The 23,024-nt window shown below is 34.9% G+C and overlaps 1 protein-coding gene across 3 annotated transcripts in view; it reads left to right on the forward strand.

Annotated features, from left to right (window-relative positions):
- Cep128 (centrosomal protein 128) overlaps positions 1 to 23,024 on the forward strand; it is a 393,967-nt gene that overhangs the window by 347,725 nt on the left and 23,218 nt on the right. For all 3 annotated transcript variants that reach the window (XM_027931718.2, XM_071607633.1, XM_071607634.1), the window contains 2 exons: positions 18,213 to 18,290; positions 20,918 to 21,031. In XM_027931718.2, the coding sequence (XP_027787519.2) occupies positions 18,213 to 18,290; positions 20,918 to 21,031 (192 nt within the window). The remainder of the gene's footprint in view (positions 1 to 18,212; positions 18,291 to 20,917; positions 21,032 to 23,024) is intronic.

The raw sequence follows: 23,024 nt of genomic DNA on the forward strand, positions 1-23,024 counted from the left end.
ACCCATTCAAACTGAAACCGGAAAAAGGTTTTGCACAAACCCTGTCCTAGCCCATTCTGCCAAGTTTCCCACTGCTCTAATGTTGGTCTACCTTCTGTATATTCGCATCGAGGGCAAACGGAAATATCCTCATGAATCTCTCATGAGGGATCTTGAGTGAAACAATCTAGACATTCTCCTTTCTTCATCTTTGACCAAAATAGAGAGCCTGTACTCTGTGAGTCAGTATTAAAATATGTATCTTTTCCAATAATGGGGTCATCTTCAAAGGGTTAAGCCTCTAAAGCATGACTGCTTATGGTCAAATGAAGAAAATCCTGCTAAAAGGAGTGGGCTGTTTAATGCAGATTTGCAACCTTGTGGCAAGAGGTGATGGCCAGCTTAAAATTGTAAGACTTCATTCAGCCTGCAAAAACTGTTTCTTATAGCCCTGGCAAGTGTCTCATGAAAGTGGTGACATGGGGAATGTATCATTGAGAAATTACATAACGAAGGCAACTTCTCCAGCAGAAGAATTTAGTAGTATTGGATAACTCAGTGTTTCGAGCTCAGACTGGCAGCCTCATATTTGATGTTGATAAGTAGTCGTATTGCCTAACTGCCTTGCTTGATAATGTATTTTCAATAACATAGTATGTTATCCAGCCAGAAAGTTCTTGCTTTATATTGTAGAGATAATATGAATGTAAAACACAATGGAAGTTACTTTCTGAAATATAATATATGTAAGAAATTCCTTCAACTCTTTTAAAGAGCATATCTAGGTGAACTCTCAGAGTAATAGTGTATTGGGATGTTTTAGTATACTAACTTAACTATGAAACAAAATACTGGTAGTGCACATTTAATATGTGGTCAGTGGGAAAAGTATATGTTATGTGTATTATTGAAGATTATTGAAGTACTCTTTAAATGAAAAACTGATTTGAGGAATTTTCATTTTGTGCATCTATTTTAACTATATATTTCAGCTGATAAATAATATTTCCCTACTTTCAAATGATGGAGAGTGATATGGTTGAAAATAGTGTCTGATTAACCTTAAAAAAAATCTAGATTTTGATCATATCTCTATTATAGTCAGGTACATGACGTTAGGCAAGTTATTCATGCATGCTCCACTTTGTATTTCTTATTTTTTAATGATTGAACTGAATGAGGCAATATTGTAAAATGTCCTCTCCCTCATACACTCCAGTTTAATCTAGGAGGAGCTGAAGGTGTAATCTTCACAAAAATTCCACCCAGCTTGTCGTCACTATCAAGCAATGTACCCTGATTTAATCATATAATATTGTGTAACAGATGCTCGCTGAGCCTCTGTCATGTCTCAACACTGCCCTACAGTGTACAGCTGACTAGATCCCTGGGGCCATGGATTGCACATTTTAGTTAATGTTAGAACTGGACAGAGTCTTCAAGATCCTTGCCAAAACCTCTCACCCTATACATGAGAAGTCTGGAGCCCAAAAAAACTTATGAATTTGTAAGTGTGTCATAACTACAGCTTGAATTCAAGTGTCTTGGTCAGTGACACAGTATTCTTTCCATCCCACACCCTCTGCTTGTGACTAGTGAGGGTAAATAAAGACATGAGTAAGGAGCACTTCACAAGTATCTAGTAAACGATACAAAGTGAAGAGGAAGAAAATTAGCCACTGGATCCCATATTTACCTTGAGCAAGGTAGAAAATTGTCTCAGAATTAGAGAACTGACATTCTGGGACCATATGTAGAATATGCTGTAAACTTGTATTGTTAAATGGGGCTTCATAAAGCAACTTTGATCTAGTTTTCTTCCTTTTGAATGATGAAGAAAAAAATTGGCATGCCCCTTGGTTGCACTACTAGTTCTGTCTTGAGCTTGCTTAGTTGTATTAAATACCACAGTTGATCTTTTTTATTTTAAGTATCTGCATAATGGCTCTAATGCCACTTACATAAGTGTTTATAAAGTTTGTTTAGGGCTTTTAATAAACTTTGATCTCAGATGAAAGGCTGGAGAGAGTATAAATTGTCACTGTTAGCACTATTAATATAAATACCCAGATGGTTTCATGTTAATTATTTAACATTAGTGAATGATTTCAACCTATCATTGCCCCCAACTGCATTATATTTGAACATCAAACAGTAAAAGGCCAAATCATCAAAATAGCCATTCCCTCATTAATCTCTTTAGGTTCTCTTCTCAGTTATTTCGCATAGTTGGTCTAACGTAAGTGCTTTTCTGCAGAGTCTTTTCAGTGTTTTCCTCAACCAGCGTCTCACCTCTGCCTGTGTCCCCTGCAAAGGCTAATGGAACACCTCAGTATTGTGTCTGTTTCATGGTCATTAGACATCAAGCCTGTGGTCTGAAGTGGGTTCAACAGAGGTAGACTCACTGACCTAGAACACTTAGATTCTCTGATGAACTCCTGTATGTTTTCTCTTCAGAGAACTTCCTATTTTCATCCTTATCCCTAACAATTTCCAACTCAGGTCTTGTTTCGCTCTGTAATACCTCAAAGCTCCTTATTTAAGTTTTTTCCTTGAAGAAGAGTGTGTTTGTTCCAAAAGTGTAGGATAACTGTGAGAGGGTAAGGCAAAGGCCAGGTAATTTCCAGCTGTCTTAGGAAAGGATTAGAATTTGGTGGATGACAATTCCTGGTTGGGAATTCTGGCTATTTCAATGGGCAGGCACCTCATTAACCTCTCTGAATCTCATTTCAATTATCTGTGAAACAGACCAAATATTTGTCCTTTCTGTCTCTCAGGCTGGAAAGATCAGAGATAATGGATGGGAAAGCCCTTGCCTAACTTTCGGTATCCCTCCCATATGTGTCTATGACTTTCACCAACCACAAGAGCAGTACAGACCAGGAAGTTTGGCTTTTTAATCAGGACATTTCTACTCCTAGTTTTGCCACATTGGTTAGTTGTCTTGGCGGTCTGAAATTTACGTCCAGGATTCAGTGGTTTCAGATTTAGGCTCTGAGAATTTAGATTTAGAGTTCTATAATAATCTCAAGAATTTTAGTTCTGCATATCCCCAGTCTCAGGTTGGTACCAGTATTTTTTAAAGCACCTGCAATGCCTGTAATACATAGCCATGGTCACCGATTCAGACAACCTTCTGGTTGTCCTTTAAGAATGCTCAGTAGAGTTAATCCATGGAGCTGTCTCTACTCTGCATTGGTATTGGACTCGGTCTTCATTTCCACTGACTAAATTTCATATCCTCTCTACTGATACCATCACATCTTCTCTCCTCATCATTTTTCCTCTTAGGCTATCAAACAATAATTGTAAAATTCCTTCTCAAACATCACTTTCCTTAATTTTTCAAGTCCTTGAGAGCTTAACTTTAGCCTCTTATTAAAATTTAAATTTGTCAGACCTAATTTCAAGGGCCATTTTGCCCAGTCATGAATTCACTGAAGGAGCAGTTCTCTGATTTTAACAAATAAGCCAATTTCCAAAAGCAGTCTCTTTGGAAACTGTATGAACTGTTGAAAAACAAAACAGGAAAGTAAATAAATGAATCAGTATAATGAGCAAATTGTCTATTCAGTTGATTTGTTTCGGCATGTTGACTGAGATTACATAAACTGCTTCCCTCATCCTTCTTTTCTCATTTCTCCTCTTAACTGTTCTTGTGCAGATTCCTGGTTGCATCACACACATTTTCTTATTTACATCTCCTTTCAACCTGTGACTCCATGTGAAAAACTGAATGTGCGTTCTGGTTCCTCATTTGGGTCTTTGCCCTGCAAAGTAGCATGGGACCCAGGCTTCATGAAGTCCTTTCAAACTTTGTATCAGACCCCACAGCAGTGATTGAGGTTTACAAGGAAAAGAAGCTTGTCATTACAAGAATGAAGAAGATTCTGGGAGTGATGATAAAGGTTGAGAGTTTTTAAGGGTATTTTAGTCCTCTGTATGTCACCAAGGCCATTTGGACCTAATCTTTTTTTTTTTTTTTTAATTTTCTTCTCATAAGTATTGATTTCTTTTCAAGATCTTCCTAAAGCAAATTTCTTTGTTTTTAAAAGAGAGGAGAACTCATTCTGTCTTACAGATATGTGTTAGATTTTGGTCATTTTATTTTCTTGAAAATTTTTTCTATTTCATTTCTTTGAAATTATTATATCATTATTTATCATTTGTTCCTAACTATATTAGAAAAGAATCACATGGATTGTTGATAGAGTGAAATAAATCATTACTACTACATAATATTTCCATTTTATTATCATGTTGCCCAAAGTATGTCAAAAACTATGAAGGACATGAATGAGACTTTGCTCTACTTGCAAGCCAGCAACTTAGTCTGTCACATTTTCATGGCTGCTGGCAAAAGGTAGAAGACAAGGGCACAGCGGCCAGCATGAACTTAACCTTCCCACTGGTTGCCTTCCACTCCAAGTCCTCAAGAATCATAGGAGGTGGCTCAGCTAGGTGATGCACACACAGTAAAATTCTATGAAGTTTATGAAACCCCCATTCTTTTATGGGGGTTTGTATGTGTTTTCATTCTCACTTTGTATGGGGGCTCCAAGTAATTGTGTAACCAACTTTTGTCTCAGGGAAAGACACTATCTCCATCTTCCAAGGCTATTTGCTCTACAGATATTCTTTAAAAGCCAGCCTTGGACAAAAGCTATCAAGACATGCAGCAGTGTCATGAAGAAGTACTTCCCAACAAAATATTATATTGTCACTTTTTGTAATATGCTTAAATTCTTGTTTAAAATTTTATTCTTATTTTCCTATCCCTTTATTTGCCTCTAACTTATTCATCGAATGACTAAAATGTAAAAAGAAAAAAAAAGAACATTCATTGGACCTGAATAGTAAACGATGATGGTAATTTTTAAAAAAATATTTTATTGGTCATTGATGGGCATTTATTTATTTATATGTGGTGCTCACACATGCTAGGTAACACTCCACCACTGAGCCACAACCTCAGCCTGTAGGCTAATTTTCCTAACATACTAAGAATTAAACAACATTATGATCCAGTTCCTGGGAACAAACTGCCACTCTGTATTCCCATGCTTTGTTTGTTTGTTGTTGTTACAAATGAATCTTCAGTGGTTTCCATAATGTGCCAATTGTAACTAACTTCTTCAAGTGATACTACAGTAAATATGATCCAGTTTTGCTTATCAACAGACGGCTTAGTTACATCTCCAAACACTTCCTTTAAAGCACTGAGTTTTCTTTAAGTTTTAGTAGAGTAAGAACACATACAAAGCAGTGCTCTGCATGATTGAGCGGTGCAGCTCAGGTACCCACCTATATCTACACCTTCTTAGAAACAACATAGAACAGTATGTTGCACCTTTGGTGTCCAGCTGCATTCTGGGACCAAGGAAACAAGATAAGTACTCTGAATTTGGTCTAATTAGCACTTTTCAAGACAAGGTAGGGAGCATGAGTCCTCAAAGAAAAAATGGAAGACCGTTCTCATTTAATTTGATTTTAGTGTTTGTTGCAACTTCTTTCATTTATGGTGAATTCCAGAATTCCTCACATACCCACATTCATTGGGAAGCATAATTCTCAAATCAAACATAAATTATCTGATCTTTTACATCAGCTGTTTTTTTTAAATGTTGTTGCAATGTATACAGTTACTAGATGACTGAGAAGAAGTTGTAGCACCAAATTCAATAAATATTATTGAGTAAACCAAAGGTTACGTTAAGTTTAGATGAGATCATGGGTATATAACCCAATGATGGGTTTGATTTCCAGTTCCACATGGAAGGGAAAGATACTAGAGAGATGATTTCTTTCCCACACTTGTGTGAGGATACAGCAAGAAGATGGCTGTCTATAAGCCAGGAAGTGGGCCCTCACCAGACATGGAATCTGCTGGAACTTAGACTTCCCAGTTTCTTACTGTGAGAAATAAATATTTATTTTTTGTCACTCAATCTATAAAATCTTTGTTATAGCAATGTTTTTGTTAAAGAACTCTTCTGCTTGAGAGTTCTCAAGTTAATTAAAAAAACAAATAGTGAGAAATAATATACCATATGCACATGTGTTTATTTATCTATTCATGTCTATTTCCCTAAAAAATTCATTTTCATTCAAGAACCCAAACAATATTCTTAAACTAAATCTGGTCAGCTTTAGCAGAATGACATCTGGTATACTGGCGGTATAGATTTGATATGCATGTAGTAGGTGCTTAGTAAGTGCTTGTTGAGTAAAGGAATGATGATGTCCTATCCAGTGTCTGTGTAATGAGTTTCTGTGAAATCCTCTGTAGTTTCCAGAGCATTGCATATTTTCTAGAGTTTTCATTGCATACTTTAAATGTTTAGAGTCATATGGTTTTGGCTACTTCTAGTTTTAATGCATCTAGTAAAGGCTGCAGAACTTGTTCATTTTAGTTGAATATGTTAAAATGCAGTGCGGGTGAGGGGGCCTAAGTTCAATATTTCAAATTGTTTTGGCAAGACAAGCTCCTTTGCATGCCAACCACCAGGCCACAAAGCTTCATTGTTGTCCAGCTGAATGAATGCATGGCTTTCATTTGAAGGGAGGAAAATACTTTCTAGAAATTGAAGTTCCAGGAAAACAATTGGTTGCAGCAAATGTCAGATGAATTTGCCCACCAAATAACACTGGCAGCTGTATTATGCCCACGAATCCAATAGCAAGCCACCTTCTTGCTGTTTTCATAATCCATCTTTCTTAGTGAATGGTTGAAAATTCAATACCTGGCTCTCCAGAACCCTGTCTGTTCAGCCTTTGGGACCTAGCTTAACAGAGCATCTCAAACATACTAATAGTTCATTTTCGTATTAGCCATTTAGATGAGAAACCTGCCAAATTGTATCACTTCAATAACAAATTATTGGTACTTTGAGCCAAGAATGGTCTGGTAGTAAGGATTCCTTAAATGATAGTTCAGTTGAATTTCTGATCATTTAAAAATATATCTGATAGGCTATGCTTCTGTCTACCTTGACAGCAATGACAGGAGAATGCTTTGTACAAAATCCAAAAAACTGTTACGTAAATATTGTTATATATATATATATTATATTGTCACTTTATGTAATATGCTTAAATTCTTGTTAAAAATTTTATTCTTCCTATCCCTTTGTCTCTGACTTATTCATCGAATGACTAAAATGTGAAAAAAATAGAAGTATTCTAAAAAGGATTAATTATGAAAGCAAACTTTAAAAAAATATAGGCAGAGTTGATCTCAGTTATTTTCTTAATTAAGTCTCAAAGTCACAATGATAAAAATAAAATACCTTGCCTGATTTCTATTTAGATCTGATCTGCCTGTCACCAGAAACTCATCCATATAGGGGGATTAACTGTTCACATGCTCTTTCAACATCCAAGTCCAGTGTGTGGAGTAATGGAAAATGATTAATTTGTTTTGTCATTCTCTTTGAGAACACAGAACACCTCTTAAAAAGAAAATAACCCTTTATTTTGAAAACAGAGATTAATTACCCTCACCTCACCAAAGTTCTTTTAAGTAAATTAGCCTGGACCTTACCTCAGCCAGAACAATTATCTTTCCTTATCAGTGTTCTGCATCAGAACCCTCTGCTCCATGTTAAATATGGACAAGACAAATGTGATTCCTACTTTTGCATGTGTTGGGGCCCTGGGGACAAGGACTTTTCAGTTTTCAGGAAAATGATGAGTATTTCTCAGTATCTGGCCTGTGCTGGGTGTCCCCACCATTGTCCAGAATGACTAACCTGTACTCCTCCACAGGAAGCAGGTTGTAATTCAAATCATGCACTTCCTGCACCACCTCATTAGGTCCACCAAAGACCTTCTCATGTTCCTTCTTCAACTCAATCTAGGTTGTTTAATTCAACTATATTGTCCCTTCATTTTTCTTCCAGCTCTTTTATTTTTATTCTTTTAGATTTTAAATCTATTTAGAAATATTTTCTGTCTCAAAGTTTTAGAATTCTATATTTAAAAAAATAATTTAGCTATGTTTTTTCACCAATACCTAAGTTCTAAATGTATCTTTATTTATCTTCGTGATGAGATAGCTGAAATTTATCATGTGCAATATGCCCAGCACTAAAAATATAGAGGAATGTATAGACCTGCCTTTAAGGAATTTGTAGTCTATTGGAGACAAGTAAACACACAGTTATGAAATTATTTCGCACAGGATGGGGGTATACCTGTGCACAGGAACCACTGAAATGGACACCTAATTCAGTTTGGGGGAAAAGTTCACAGAATAATAACTAGTATTATTGTTGTAATAATAACTAGTGTTTATTGCCTGCTTGCTACTGCCAAGATTTGCTCTAAGTATTTTGTATGTGTTAATGTATTTGATCCTTACAACATCTCTACACAACCGGTATTACTATCATATCTATTTATAAATGAGGAAACAGCCCGGGTGCAGAGGGATCATTGGGAACATCCCTAAGGACACATAGCCAGTAAGTGACTAAGCCAGTATTTAAACTCAGGCTGACCAGCTCAGGAACCCATGCTTTTAAATGCCGTGTTAGAGGAGGTAGCAGCCAAGCCAAATCTTGCAGAAGGAGAATCAGAAGCTAATTTAAGCTGTGTATAGAGAACATTCCAGACCATGGACCTTGCGTTCAAAGTCATGACAAAACCTTTCAGGAGAGAAGCAAAAGTATGGAATAATATTTATGGCAATAGAACCAGAAGCTAATTGGCAGTATTTAGATAAGGGGGAAATTGTGAAGTCAGTTTTTTGTTGTTGTTGCTAAGTCAGTTAAAAAGTGGAAAAAATGAAAAGCAAGTCCTTTGCCTACTTTTGGAAGCATCTTTTCTAAAAATATAAAATGACAAATATTTGGAGTTGGTAATTTGATGGGGCAAACACCCAAGAAGACAAAAATGTCTTTTTTCCTGTTTTTCTTACATAGTTATTGGTTTTACCTTCTGCCATAGAAGAGTGAAGATTTTTCCACCCCACAGGTGTTCTTGGGTAAATAACTCCAAGAATCCCAGAGTCAGATTTCTCCTTATTTTCCTTCTTCTTTATAATACTTTTTTTTTTACAACATTTTAAGCTTAAAAAATCTGACCTCTGCGTAATATAGGAAGAAGTTAAAGCTACGGTGGATTAAGGTTAGAGTCAAAAAGTTATTAGAAATGTTCAGATCCTAATTTCCCATTTTCCAGATTTGGAAACTGAGATTGAGGCATTAAATAATTTGCCCAAGTTCATACAACTATTTATGTCAAAACTGAGATGTAACTTTGTATCTCCTTGTTTCTAATCACTGTTCCTTTTTACTTTTATCTTGCTGTCTGCCCTTAAACAGAAGACTACCATAAGTAAATACCAGAATATCATGTGGACATTTAGGACATTTCAGAAGCTTGTAGTCAGAAAGCATGTTCTTGGGTTGTAAGAATATTTGGAGTGAATCAGTAGTATTTGGTATTGGCCTTCTCGAGATTCAGTTTGTTATCCCAGTCCATGTTTCATAGAGCTGTACCCCTGTGGCCTCTTGAGAAGAGGCTCAGAATTTCCGCTGTTTAATAATTCCCCAGCCTGAGAATGAGATGTCCGTCTTGTCTCTCCTCAGTACTCCTGAAGTTCATAAATTCAAAAGCAAAGGTTGAGGTGTAGCTCAGCAGTAGAACACTTTCCTCGGATGTCCAAGGCCCTGTGCTCAATCCCTAGAAAGGAAGGACAGAAGGAAACATGTAATAGTTACACAATAAAATAAAAATAAAATTCCAAACTCTAGAAATTCTTCTCATGAATTGAGGTAAAGGATTAGCAGTCTGTACTTAAAATACTATCTAGATGGTTCCTTTTAAGATACAAGGGGGACAAATGAATGTCAGTAGAGGGGGCAGAGAGAGAAGAGGGGAGGGGAGGGGAGGGGAGGGGAGGGGGGATAGTAGAGGATAGGAAAGGCAGCAGAACACAACAGACACTAGTATGGCAATATGTAATTCAATGGATATGTAACTGATGTGATTCTGCAATCTGTATATGGGGTAAAAATTGGAGCTCATAACCCACTTGAATCAAAGAATGAAATATGATATATCAAGAACTATGTAATGTTTTGAACAACCAACAATAAAAAATTAAAAATAAATAAATAAATAAAAAGATTCACTTACGTTTAAAAAAAAAAAAAGAGTAAATGAGAACCTCTATTTGAAATCCTTAGAAGACCTTCCAGCTAACTCAGATTAAATACAAAAACTTGCTGGTGGCCTCAAAGGTTTTCTAAGATGTTGCTCCAGGCCCTTGTGCCTCACTGTGTAGTGCCCTCACTGAGCTCCATCATGCCAGCCACACCAGGTTCTTGGCCTTTATTCCTGCAGTGTTCCATGTCTGGCTCTCTCCTCAGGGCCTTTGCCTTTAGTTTTGTTGTTGCTCTTCTTGTTCGTCCCAAATACATTCCCCCAGGGATTCTCACAGCTCAGTTCTGTACTTCATTCTGCTTGAAACCATCTCATCAAAGAGTCTGTCAGGAGCCACCATTGTATCTAGAATAACCATCCTAGCACTCACCCACCACTTTCCCTTGCTTTTTAAATTCTTCAGAGCATTATGTTAACCTCTTGTGAATTTTTTTATTCCCCAATAAAATATAAGCTCCATGAGGAGGTTTTTGTCTTTTTTATTCACCTTCAGAACAATGTCTGATCTATAGTAGGTATTCAGTAGTAAATATCTGCAAATGGAATAAATATAACAACCTTTACTTCATTGAATAATATTTTATCTTTTTATTCATTTAAGAAGCATTTATTGACTACCTCTTCTGTAACAGACACAGGGCGAAGTGCTGGGAAAATAGTCCCTACCTTCCTTATGCTTCTAACCCAGCATTGAGACAAACATTAATCAAATGTTGCACAAATGTACTAGTCCCCTGACAAGTGATACTAAAGTAAGCTTCATGAAGCAATGGAGAACTCCTTCAATAGAATCAATGAAGGCATGGGAGCAATTGAATGATAACAAAAGTTAACCAGTCCCCTCAGGAGCTATGCTTTTTTTTAATACGTAAAGTTTACATTAAAAAAAAAGATGGCCAGCATTAGTGATATGCAAACCACCCAAAATATGAGCTGAACTGAAGGGTGAACACAGACTAATATATGATAACATATGTAATATGTTATATATAATATAGCATTATGAGTAGCACTGATGTGGCAGATATATAGGGTGATGTCTAAATTTCCTTCAGGTTTCCTGTATGCTTGAAAACGCTCATATTGTTGGGGGGAATGTTAAGCAGTTAAGGAAACTGGAGGGGACATTCTCCACTGAGGGCACAGTATATACAGAAGAAATTTATATGCCATTACACTTCTTTTATGCTTTAGATGATGTCTATAGAATGGTAAATGCATTTCTAAATATTGGATATAGTTTTAATGAAGTTTATCTTGTTTCTGTTTTGTATTCTCTTGACTAGTTTTTATTAGCTATAATTTTAGATAGTCACTGAGCTCTTCTTTTCTATTTGAAAGTTACCTAGAGTAGACCTCAGAGATTCAGCAGTTTTTAAAATACCTGCTATTTGGAAAGTATTTGACAATTCTCCAGCATTTTCATATTCACTCTCTTACTTAATAATCAGTTACCTTGTGGAAGTAGTCCATCACTATTTATTCCCATTTTGCAAATAAAATATTGAAGCTTAGAAGGACAAGGCAAAGTGATAGTCCCCTAACCACAAAATGCAAGTAAGTAACATTACTGGAACTTGAATATCCACAGATTGGGGTTGCTGATTTCCAGTCACCTCACCAATATTCCTCATCAGACAACTGGAAAGTCATGTCTCAGCCCAGTGCATCCAGAAGCGTAGTTTCTTTATCTGCCGCCTAACCAGAATCTCTAACCTCAGTCTTGTTCAAGAAGCCCTTTGGACTGTTTACCCATCATGAACACACAAAACTGTATTTATTTTGTTCTGATTTTTTGCAAATGATCGCTAATTTTTTTCTCCTGTGAGTACATTTTAGTTCCAATTTTAAAAAATAAAATGATTTCCATTAAACAAATTATAGACTTCAAGACCCTTGTAAAACATTTGTGAGCACCTAGTATTTTGCTCAGCACACAGAGAACAGTAACCTAGTTTCCCTTTATTCTTGTGTGAGCAAAACAAAACTTCCAAATCAGTCATTTGCAGAGATTACTATATCTTTTTAAGATAATAGTAAGATATCAGAATGAGCATAATTTATAATTTGATTATGTCTAGAAATAAGAAAACAATTATCTTGAATGGCAGATTCCATGTTTTAAATGTCTCTCTTTAAAAAAAAAAATGTTGTTGTGAATGAAAGTTGAAACGTACCTCAAAAGCCTGCTGAACCCATCTTTCCCAAGGAAGATATGCTACTCGTCTCAAGTTTTAAAAAGGAGAGCTATCACTTTGGGCTAGGATATCGTTATATGAAAATAAATATAATTTGTTGTTGGCAAAAAATTCTTCTAGATTTTTAATCCAAGGATAGACACTGGTGTCATGTTGCCAGGTTAACTGGAATTTTTACCTGATAAGCCTGATGTACCCTTTCACCCCAAGACACACTTCTGTATGGATAACTGATATTTAAACCTCTCTTATAGCATGCAGTCTATACATAGGGACCTCTTATGGTAGTTCAAGAAACCCACACAACTTTCTTCACTGGGACTCTAGAAAGACGTGTGAACAACATGGGACTTTGTGAACCAATTCTCTGATACTCTTTGGTTTGGTTCCAGTGAGTGTCTTATAACAGATTGGATGAAAACAGGGCCCTTTAAAGCCAATACAGTGGTACTGGATCAAGTCACCACAAGTGAAAGTCATACAGTCTGTCCTCTTTATGATCTCAGCCTTCCTTTCCTTGAAATGTGTTTTTTCAGATCCTTTCACCACCATTTGTCAGGGAGGTTTTGCAGTAAATAGAATTGCATTTTTTTAACCCAAGTAAACTGTCATACCCTTGTTTGTTTTAACATGTGCATTGTGCAAAAAATACATACTTATTTTTAAAATAAAAATATAGATGACATCTCCTTTATTTATCATCTAAACCTCAAAACACATATGATTTCAATAGCACTATAAGAAACTGGTATTTGTGATCTATGAATCTGAAAATAAACAGATGTGTATTTTTGCAAAGAGAAGTATGTATTCTAAAACATGCTTCTGGTTCAATCTGTTCCTTAAATTTTCTCTGTAAGAGACAAGAATCAAAGCAATGCATTCTCCTCTTAAGTTCCTTACATTGCCATACTATATTATTCAATTTCCTTCTAGCTGAAACAAAGGAACATGTAAGGGAGAATGTTTTGTTGTAGACCAGTACAGACTGCTTAACTCCATAGGAGTTTGAAGTGCATTGAAATTTGAAATAGTAAAATCGGCAGCTTATTTGCTCTTGTCAAGAAGCGTATGAACACATCTATAGATGCAAAAGCCACAGAGTCTAACAGACATAATTTCTACATTTCACTGTTGCTTCCACCACTTGATCTTGCCTTTAGTATAGAAAAAATAAATCAAACGGCAAACTTTTGCTTCTGGGTTTTCAGTAAAGAGGTCAAAATGCTTGGGTTTATTAGAACATGTTAACTCTGCTTTTGTCTTTATTAGCCAGGGTGGAGGAACTTTTTACAGGCTGTGCTAGTGCTATATTTTATGAAAACAAAAAAAGGAGATGTTAGTATCATAAAGCTCTTCTTACACTTAGCTTCCTGTGATCATCAGAAAGACTACCCAGACCTCATTTATGTATGTGTGTATGTTTGGATACAGGGTCCTGAGCACACATTCTTAAGCACTGGTGAGATCAAATTCTTAATAGTTTCATCTTAAAACGCCCCCTACAGAAATCAGCCCATCAATGGATTATCTTCAAAGTCTTACTGCTGACAGTTGATAGTAAAAAAGGGACAGGAATTTATTTTATTAAGTCTTCAGTGTTGGGGATGGGGTTGTAGCTCAGTGGTAGCGTGCTTGCCTAGCATATGTCATGCACTGGGTTTGATTCTCAGCACCACATACAAAAAAACAAAGGTCCATCTCAACTAAAAAATATTTTTTAAAAAGTCTTTGGTATTACTGCTTCCAGTTTCTATCTACTCCTTTTTAGTTTGATTTGTCATGGTTTGTCTAATTATATAATAAGACCTTGCCACTTCTCCATTCAGACAGCTTGAATTTGCATCTCAGTTTTACCACAATGTGACTGAAGAGTTATTTACCCCAGGTTCTCAATCACCTCATCTGTATAATAGTGATGATAGTAATATATACCTCACATAATGGTGTGAGGATTAAGAAATAAATTAAAAATATAATTCCATTTCGAATTACATTTTTGTGGTTTGGTTGTTGTTGTTTATATATATATATATATATATATATATATATATATATATATATATATATATATATATATATATACTGCTAAACAGGATTAGGGTTAATGGATCCTTAGCTTTGCCAGTGTTTCCATGCCATGGAAGTTGCTCTTCAAGCTTCTGAGATAAACCAGAAACACACAAAGCAATGGTTCTTTATGAAACAGAGTCTTCACTGTGAATTTTTCTTTGTTTTCAGATTTGGTATGACATTGAGTACCTTCTAATGTTTTCAGAGCAGAAACATGTTTTAGACCATTTCGGTTGGCATTTAATTTATTCTAGAAAAATGAATTAAGATAATTAAATTCAGAGGAGGGAAGTTCTGGGGAGTGATGTTGGCCAAATTATATTGTCACATATGTTCATGTACAAATATATAACAACAAATTCCATCATTATGTAACAATTATAATACATCAATTAAAAATGTGGAAAAAATTAAATAGAAATTAAGCACTCTGTCATTTGTTGTTGCCATTACTGAAATATACTTGAAAAATTTTTCCCTTAAGTGTAACAGAAGGGACTTGTCTATGCTCTTTAAAGTATTAGGCAGAAAAAATTAACCAAATTAAAACATTTTAAAAATTTTTCTACAAGAGATGTTTTCCCTAGGAAATAATATGATATTCATGGAGTCTTTGAAATCCAACAGGTTCCTTATTTTAGAATGTGTACCTATGGATCTTGTTCCTATAGCAGTGTTAGTTTTGGGAAAAAGTGAACTTGAAGTGACATGTAATGTGATGAGATTCTAATCACAGAACTCCAGCCAGTATCACATTAAACAACCACAACAAAAAAGAGTGGAAGTATGCATATTCTTAAGTATTTATGCCAAAGTGGTGATTTTATGTTTCTGTGTACAGAGAGAGAGTAAAAGTACTCCCCAAATTCACTTACTCATCAAATGTATTGTGAGAGCTGAGATGCCCCAGACCTGGACTCATTATCTTCATCACTTCATGTCTTATTGTTATAGATGCCTTAGAAATCTCAGCCAGTGTGTGTGTGAAATTCATTTAGAATAAATGCAGTTCACTTTATTTATTTGTATAATTTGTACATCTTTTACATATGCATTTTTTTCTCCCTCCCCCAGTAAGTCAAAAGTTCTTGAAGAATAGGAAATGTGTCATCATTCAATGATACCTAAAATACACATTTGTTGTCAGTTGATTGACTAGACTAGAATGAAGTCTGGGGACCAGATAGTATTTTTGATATTGAGGAAGATATTTAGAACATATAAATGGAATATAAAATAAACCACAACTGAAATAAATGATGAGAAAGTATAAAGATCAATTAACGGAGACATTAGGGGAGTATAGGAAAGGGGAGTATGAAAATCACTTAAGAAAGAAGGAACCAAGGAGTTTCAAGGTTCACTCACAGAAAGGTAGCCATTTGAATATACATCCAAAAATATAATAAAATGGGAAGACAGAATGTGAACATGTGCAAGCCAAAATGATTTGATGTAGTCACTTTAATGGAAAATTTTGAGCAATACATTTGCATAACATGCTGGGGTTTATAGTGGGGAAAGAGTCATTTGCTTATCTTGAAAAGAAAATAAGTTTAGTACTTTACCCAGATTCAGAGGATCACTTCTGAATGAGAAAAATTATGAGATGAAAAAAGGAAATAAAGTTTTAATACTACAAGTCTATTAGAGTATGTGCTTATGAAGACGATTTTAGTCAATGCACAAAGTTTTGCTTTAAAATCATCAGGGCGTTGCTTTGTACTTAATTGTTCAAGGGCCAATATAATTCTTTCAAATATTTTGTTATTTAAATAAGCGTAGCATATATGGTAGCTAAAACTACCTGCTCTCCTAAATCTGCGTGTTGTGGACTATATTAAGAAATGTCATTTTGATGAATCTTTCCTACATATGAACAAATTAAATGAAGTCATTTAAAATGCATAGTAGTTTAAGTGAGTACATGCAGCAGAAAGACTAGCAATGATATAAATGTTAAGCAGGAGGAACAAAATACTAAATCCTCTAAATAGACCTTGAAAAAGAAGACTTTTTGAACTTCAAGAAACAGCACCTACAATTTTCTATTCAAAATTGCAAAGGGTATTTGTGGTCTTTTTAAAATTTGTAAGTGACAAAGTAGCTATACCTCCAAGTTACAGAACACTGAGAGTGGTAAAGTATCTCAGAACTGAAAAGGTAGAACCCAAGTACCTGTAAAGAAGATGATAATGGAAAGCAAACATCATTCTGCAGAATTCCAGAAAGGCTTTTGAATTGAAGTAACTGGTACAATTTCTGCAGAAAGAGGAGGTGGAAATTGGCACATTGAAAGTTTCTATGACAAAGAGACCTTTAACTTCCTATCTCCATCCCTGCCTGTACCAAAACCCTGTGGGATGTAGGTGGTATATGCTCAGAAGAAATTGAGTCTCTGGATTGGAGATGGCAGACAAAGAATAGCATCTCTCTGGAGGGAGATAGGGGATTTCAGATAGGAAGGTTAAACAAAAAAATCTGAACTCCCCTTGAGAAAAACAATCTTATATACTCATAAATTAGATCCCATCCACCTAATAAAAGTTTACCACCAAATTAGCCTACACTTTGTTTAATACTAGTCTAGATGAAATGAAATTATTTATGATAATGTTGTACTATGTTTTGGTAAGTAAAAAAACTCTGAAATCATCCTATAGCTTAACAAACTAGAAGTTGTCTCATTACCATGAAATCCAGTATGGCATGCAGCTTTCCTCTGTGTCATTTGGAGCATGCAGAATCTTGATGTCCTCATGGCAGAAGGTGGGATGACAGATGGAGCCCACAGATTCTTAGTTGCCTCAGTCCAGAAGTGATACACTCAGAGTCCTTCATCTAGAACCATTCACCAGGGAGATGTCAGAGAACATGAAACTTTGGGTGGCTGCTGACTTCTGTACAACTCTGCAGAGTTATGCCCTTGATCTTGTAGGACACTCACTTTCTTCTCATTGATCAGACATGGGCCTTACTGTTAATTTCATTGAAAAATTACAATTTGTTTTAAATTCAAAATCTAACACTTGATGCCTAATATGTTCTGAACAGGAGTAAGAATACAGAGATACATACATGTTATACCATCTTAGGTCTCAAGGTTATTCCACCACTTACCCTCTTATTTCACAGTGGCTTTGAAATTATTTCCAAATCATTCCCTCTTAATGCTTATATTGGTGGACATAACAGGACCAGCTAATCAAAAGATTGTATAATAAGTTCCTGATTTATAATCAGCAGGATCTTGTGTCCCTGTTGAAAATATTCAATTTCAGATATTTCTCCTGTCTTTTTGAGAACTGCTTCCCAATTCCTTTTTAACCAAAATAATTGTTGAGAACTCTTCTTCTTCATAATGATAATACTTGAGGATCTCTAATATGCTTTATAGATAAGTAAGTGCAAATTCATCTATTTCTTAGTATTACCTTGTGGTTTATTTCTGATGCTCACTGAAGCAGGTTTGTAAATTAATAAGAATATGAAATGCTCTATAGAAAGTTTAATAGCCTATCAGTTGAAAGCAATTATCCAGAAAGAGTTTTTATATCTGAGTCAGATTTGCAAATGCATCTCATATACTTTTTGAAAGGAAATAATTCTTTTGATTTAAAAAGATATATTTATCTTAGAAATACAATATTATTAGATCTGTTTTTATTTGACCCTCTAAATCTGTAGTTTGGTCTGCTCATACCAGTGGTACATCTCATTTTTAATGTATAGATTATGAGAGTATTAATCAATTTTTTATAATGTTTGGTTTCTTTATGTTTTTGCTTTCAGAGTACCCGAGTGGCTTTGGACCATCTGGAGTCTGTGCCCGAGAAACTGAGCCTTCTAGAAGGTTTCAAAGACTTCAGAGTGAGAAAGAGTTGGCTTGTCTTTTTCAGTATATTTATCTGAGTGAGAGCACTTGACATCTTCCTGATGTGCAAAGAAAATTGTAGAAGGGGAGAAGGACCAAAAAATGTTGGGGACTTCTAACAATCTATCTTATCATTTTACTGGCATTTATAATATCTAGACTGAAAAAAAATGAAATTATGTGTTAACAGAACATAGGAAAATAGAGACTTTATCCTCCTACTGGAAGTTCACTTGTCCCCCAAAAAGCTAAACAAGAATTTAGAAAAACCTGATAATTAAAGAGAGTTACACATTACATTGACAATTGGGAACTTTTTAATTTATGAATTATCTTCTTTTTTACAGATTATAGGGCACTATTTGTCCAGAGATATAATAGTTCACAGGTTATCCCTGTGATAAATGAATTTAAATTCACATAGAGTTTTAGATTCCATATCCCATGCTATTTACTAATAGAACTACTAGTATTTCACATCAAGCCAATTAGTGACACGTGAGGGTTTATACACTGTGATTTTTGTTAAGTTCCTCACAGAGGAGAAATGCAAAGCAAGTTTCACTGTAACCTAGTTATATTAGAAGAGGACCTATCTGGAGAAGATCTTCCCGTATCCTCTTAAGGATGCACATGTAATGTACATTTTTGGTGATTTGTAATTTATTTGACAGGGTTGATATGATTTATAGAACATCAATAAATGGCCACAGCTAACAATGTGGAGGATTTCCCTTGGGAGACCACACGGCATCTAATTTCACATTTGCCTTAAAAAATAACTTTTTAAGTATAGCTTATATTTAGTTCTGTTTAAACCTAACGTATTACTTGAGAATACAGTGGGTAGGAAGAACATCCAGATCATGCCATATTGATTTACTGGAAGAAGTGATATGATGTGGTTCTCAAAATCTATACCATCTTAAAATTACCTTACAATAGCTTTTGTGTGTGTGTGTGTGTGTGTGTGTGTGTGAATTCAGTAACTAAATATTTTTGAGATCAATCCTAGCTTGACTGGACACATCCTAAAATCTAGACTATTACAAATAGGATAAAACTGTTTATAGTATATTTTATTGAGGTTTTTGATTCATTCTTGAAATATGCTTATATATTATCAATATTATTAAAGTTTTGATTCTTTCTTAAGATATGCTTGTATATTCACTGTCAAAGGATCCTGAAATCACTATTTAAGACCATGTTATTTCTTTTTATCCTTATTCAGTCCATAGCAGGGAATATGTTATACCCATATCTTTTCTCCCTTTTTTTCTGTGCTAGCAGAAGTCATCCAAGAGAACAAAGGATCGGGCAAGAGAGAGTATTGGAAACAGGTGGTACTTTTCACTGAGAAACAGATGCCTGACATATACCAATAAAAACATACAGAATTTAACCTCCAGTAACAGTTCACTGGTTCCCCAGTGATCTTCATTGAACTGTATGTTCCTAAGTACAATTCAAAAGTTGTGTTCATCACTGTTACTGAAAGGTTTATTTTTATTAATTTTTATGCTAAGGGCTAGTAATTATCTACACATCTAGCTTATGTATACACAAACTCATAAAATGCCTTTATAGTAAAATTTCTAGGGAGAATATTTTTCAAAGTTCAGAATTGTACTTTCTGATACATTGAAAGTGAAGTCTCTACCTTTAAAAGGGAAAGGAGTATTATGCACACATATGGCCAGTGTGCATAATATAATAGCACAGACTATTTGGCAAACAACGGCTCAATATGACACTTTTTCTTCTAATCTTCAGAGACAAGCTGTATGGGCATTATTTCCTTATTATACAGATGGGGAAACTGAAGCTTGCAATATATAAACTAGTCAGAAGTGAGATCTAATTCTGTTTTTTGCCTTGCTGCCTCTTAATCTAAAACCCCTTCTGTCTGTCCTCTAAAGCCATCTATATGGGTAAATTAAGTCCATTTACTAAATCAGTTTCATGAGAACAACTTGACATCACCTTAAGTTAAAAATACATAAAGCCTTTAGATTATTAGAGATTGATTATATTTTTCAAATCCCTGAAACTTTCTAAAACTCAATGTGCTGTGAACGAGAGTACAAAGACCGAAGTTATTGTCCTAGTTCATTTCCCTGTTACTTGAATTTCGATGCTTATGAAGACTGAGATATCTTTAAATTTAAAAAATCTATGTAATATAATATTTAAAAGATAATGTTGTTTATGGAGAAGTGAAATAAAAGGGCTTCAATTTTAAAGGCAATATCTTTTAAACAAGGAGAATATTTTGATACCATGTATAATTTTGAAGTATAATATATAACATCCAAAAGTGGTGTGGTAATTCTATCTTTGGGCAGCTAATTGTCACTAACCTTTTTTCCTTTCATCCAATGAATACCAGTCATTTCTAACCAACATACTAACTAGTTTCTAAAAGAATGTAAATAAACAGTCCACACTATCCATTTTCTTTCTTTTTTTTTGTTCTTGGTGGTCTCTTTTTCCTTTATGTGCTCTCAAAATGCCTGTGATTGTTTCTTATCTACATATTGATATTTTCTTATTCTGATTTCAAACACTGATTTTTCTTTCACTGACCAATTTAGATCTTTTATTTTTTTTTTCTTTTCAGAATTCCCGCAGTTTATGTGAGAGAACTGATGGGAGATACCCTAAATTCAGAATTCACAGAGATCCTTTTCAGCGGCGACAAGAAGATACCAAGTACAGAATGAAAACCCTCAAAGTAATGTTCTTTATGTATATTCTCAGTCTTTAAGCACTATTCCTGTTCAAGCTTACGTCCTCTTAAACAGTCCTCATAGTGTTTGTGGAAGGACGCTTTTGAAAGAAAAGATTTTCTTTGATACGTGGAATAGATTTTCAATTCAATGGGATTAGAGAAGAAAAAAAAATCCAAAAATTGTGCCTACAACATTTTGACTGGGAACTAAGCTTTTAGTCTATGACATTGTTACTCAGTAAGTTATTTTTATGGGAATTGATGCTGCTGAAGAAATCATGAGGCAGGAAACCCCTAGTCACTTGGTTGGTCAACGTCTTACTATGGTTGACCTCTGTGTGTAAGTCCAGCTTCTTTCAGCCCTCAAATCCCTCATAGATCAACTAATATACAGTCTTTTGTAAGCAATAATCTTCACATTTCCACTCATTCTTCTCCCAGGTGCATCAACTTAATGCTAATACTTCTGCTTATGATTTGTAAACATGGAATCAACACATAGCAGACTGAGAGGATTTGCCATATTGGCAAAAACCTATCATTCCCTAGGCCTGCCTAATACCCATCTGGGACAGATGGATAAACCCATTTGGCCTTGAAAACTTCTTAGCCTAGAGCCAAGTTTCTCAACTTCAGCATTATGACATTTTGGGCCAGATAAGTCTTTGTTGTAGATACTGTCATATGCATCATATGATATTTAGCAACATCCCTAGAGTCTCCTCACTAGATGCCAGTAACATTCCCTATCCCAAGTTGTGACATCCCATAATACATCCAGACATTGCCGAATGTCCCCTGGAAGGCAAAATTTCCCCGTATCAAGAATACTGACTTAGAGAGAATCAATGTATATTCTAATGTGCACTCCAAGCCAATTACCAACCCCCCCCCTCAAAAAAATACTAAAAGCTCTATGGCTTTCTTTATATTGTTACAAGTTTTAATAGTTATGAATATTCAGTATGCTGTATATATTCACTTACTATAGCCAAATACAATTATTTCTAAGAAACTTACTCCCTCCTCTGAATATAATTGGATAGAATGTTCAGTGCTCATTTCCATAAATTCTCTTTAGCATGCTTAAAATGAGCACTATGCTTCCTCCATCCTAAACAAAAATTAACACAATTATGCCACATTATTGATATTTCTACTATGAAGAGGACTTTGTTATGACTTTCTTATAATTTTCTTATGACTTTGTTCCTTTTTATCTTTGGTTTCATAGATTAGTATTATTAGTATTATTAACTAGAGCAGTGACCTTGTTCTCTCTTATGGCAATTTTTTAAGTTCCCTAGATCATCTTCCATCATTCCCAGCAGGTTCCATATGCTCAAGCATTTCTCCTTAAACAGGAATACAACATTTAGGCAACAAGAAGTAAGGATAATTACTAATTATCAAGCATATATATTAGAACAAATTACATGAAATCACCTCTTGTAGGTGTTTCATAGCTTGTGTTCATTATTATATTTAATCCTCCCAGCAACCCTATCAGGTTGGGGACATTATTTTTTCTCTCTTTGCTGTTGAAGAAATCAAGGCTGCAGAGTAATTAAATGGTCAAATCAGTATTAAGACCTAACTCTACCTGGTTTCTGTAATCTACATCTTTGAATACTATGCTAATATAATACAAATTTAGATCACAAAAGTTTTCTAGAAGTGACCAAGTGTAAGACCAAATTTTAATATGTAAAAGTTTTCTCCAAAAATACATTAACACAATAAAAACCCATGAGTTCATCAGAGGTCTGAATGCAAATAGAACATTTAAAATATTATTTTCCTATACACTAGGTTTGGTGTCAGGTGAATCAGTGTTATCTAGTGGCACCTAAAATTGCTATAAATCAATGCAATTTCCATAATAGCATATGGCAAAGCTATGAATGTTTAACATGTTCAGCAAATAATCTCATTGTAGTTCTGTTTAAAATTACATTTGCATTATCAAGAACTATGTAATGTTTTGAACAGCCAA

The sequence above is a fragment of the Marmota flaviventris genome, chromosome 2 (genome assembly GCF_047511675.1).
Source record: "Marmota flaviventris isolate mMarFla1 chromosome 2, mMarFla1.hap1, whole genome shotgun sequence".
Classification (NCBI taxonomy): domain Eukaryota; kingdom Metazoa; phylum Chordata; class Mammalia; order Rodentia; family Sciuridae; genus Marmota; species Marmota flaviventris.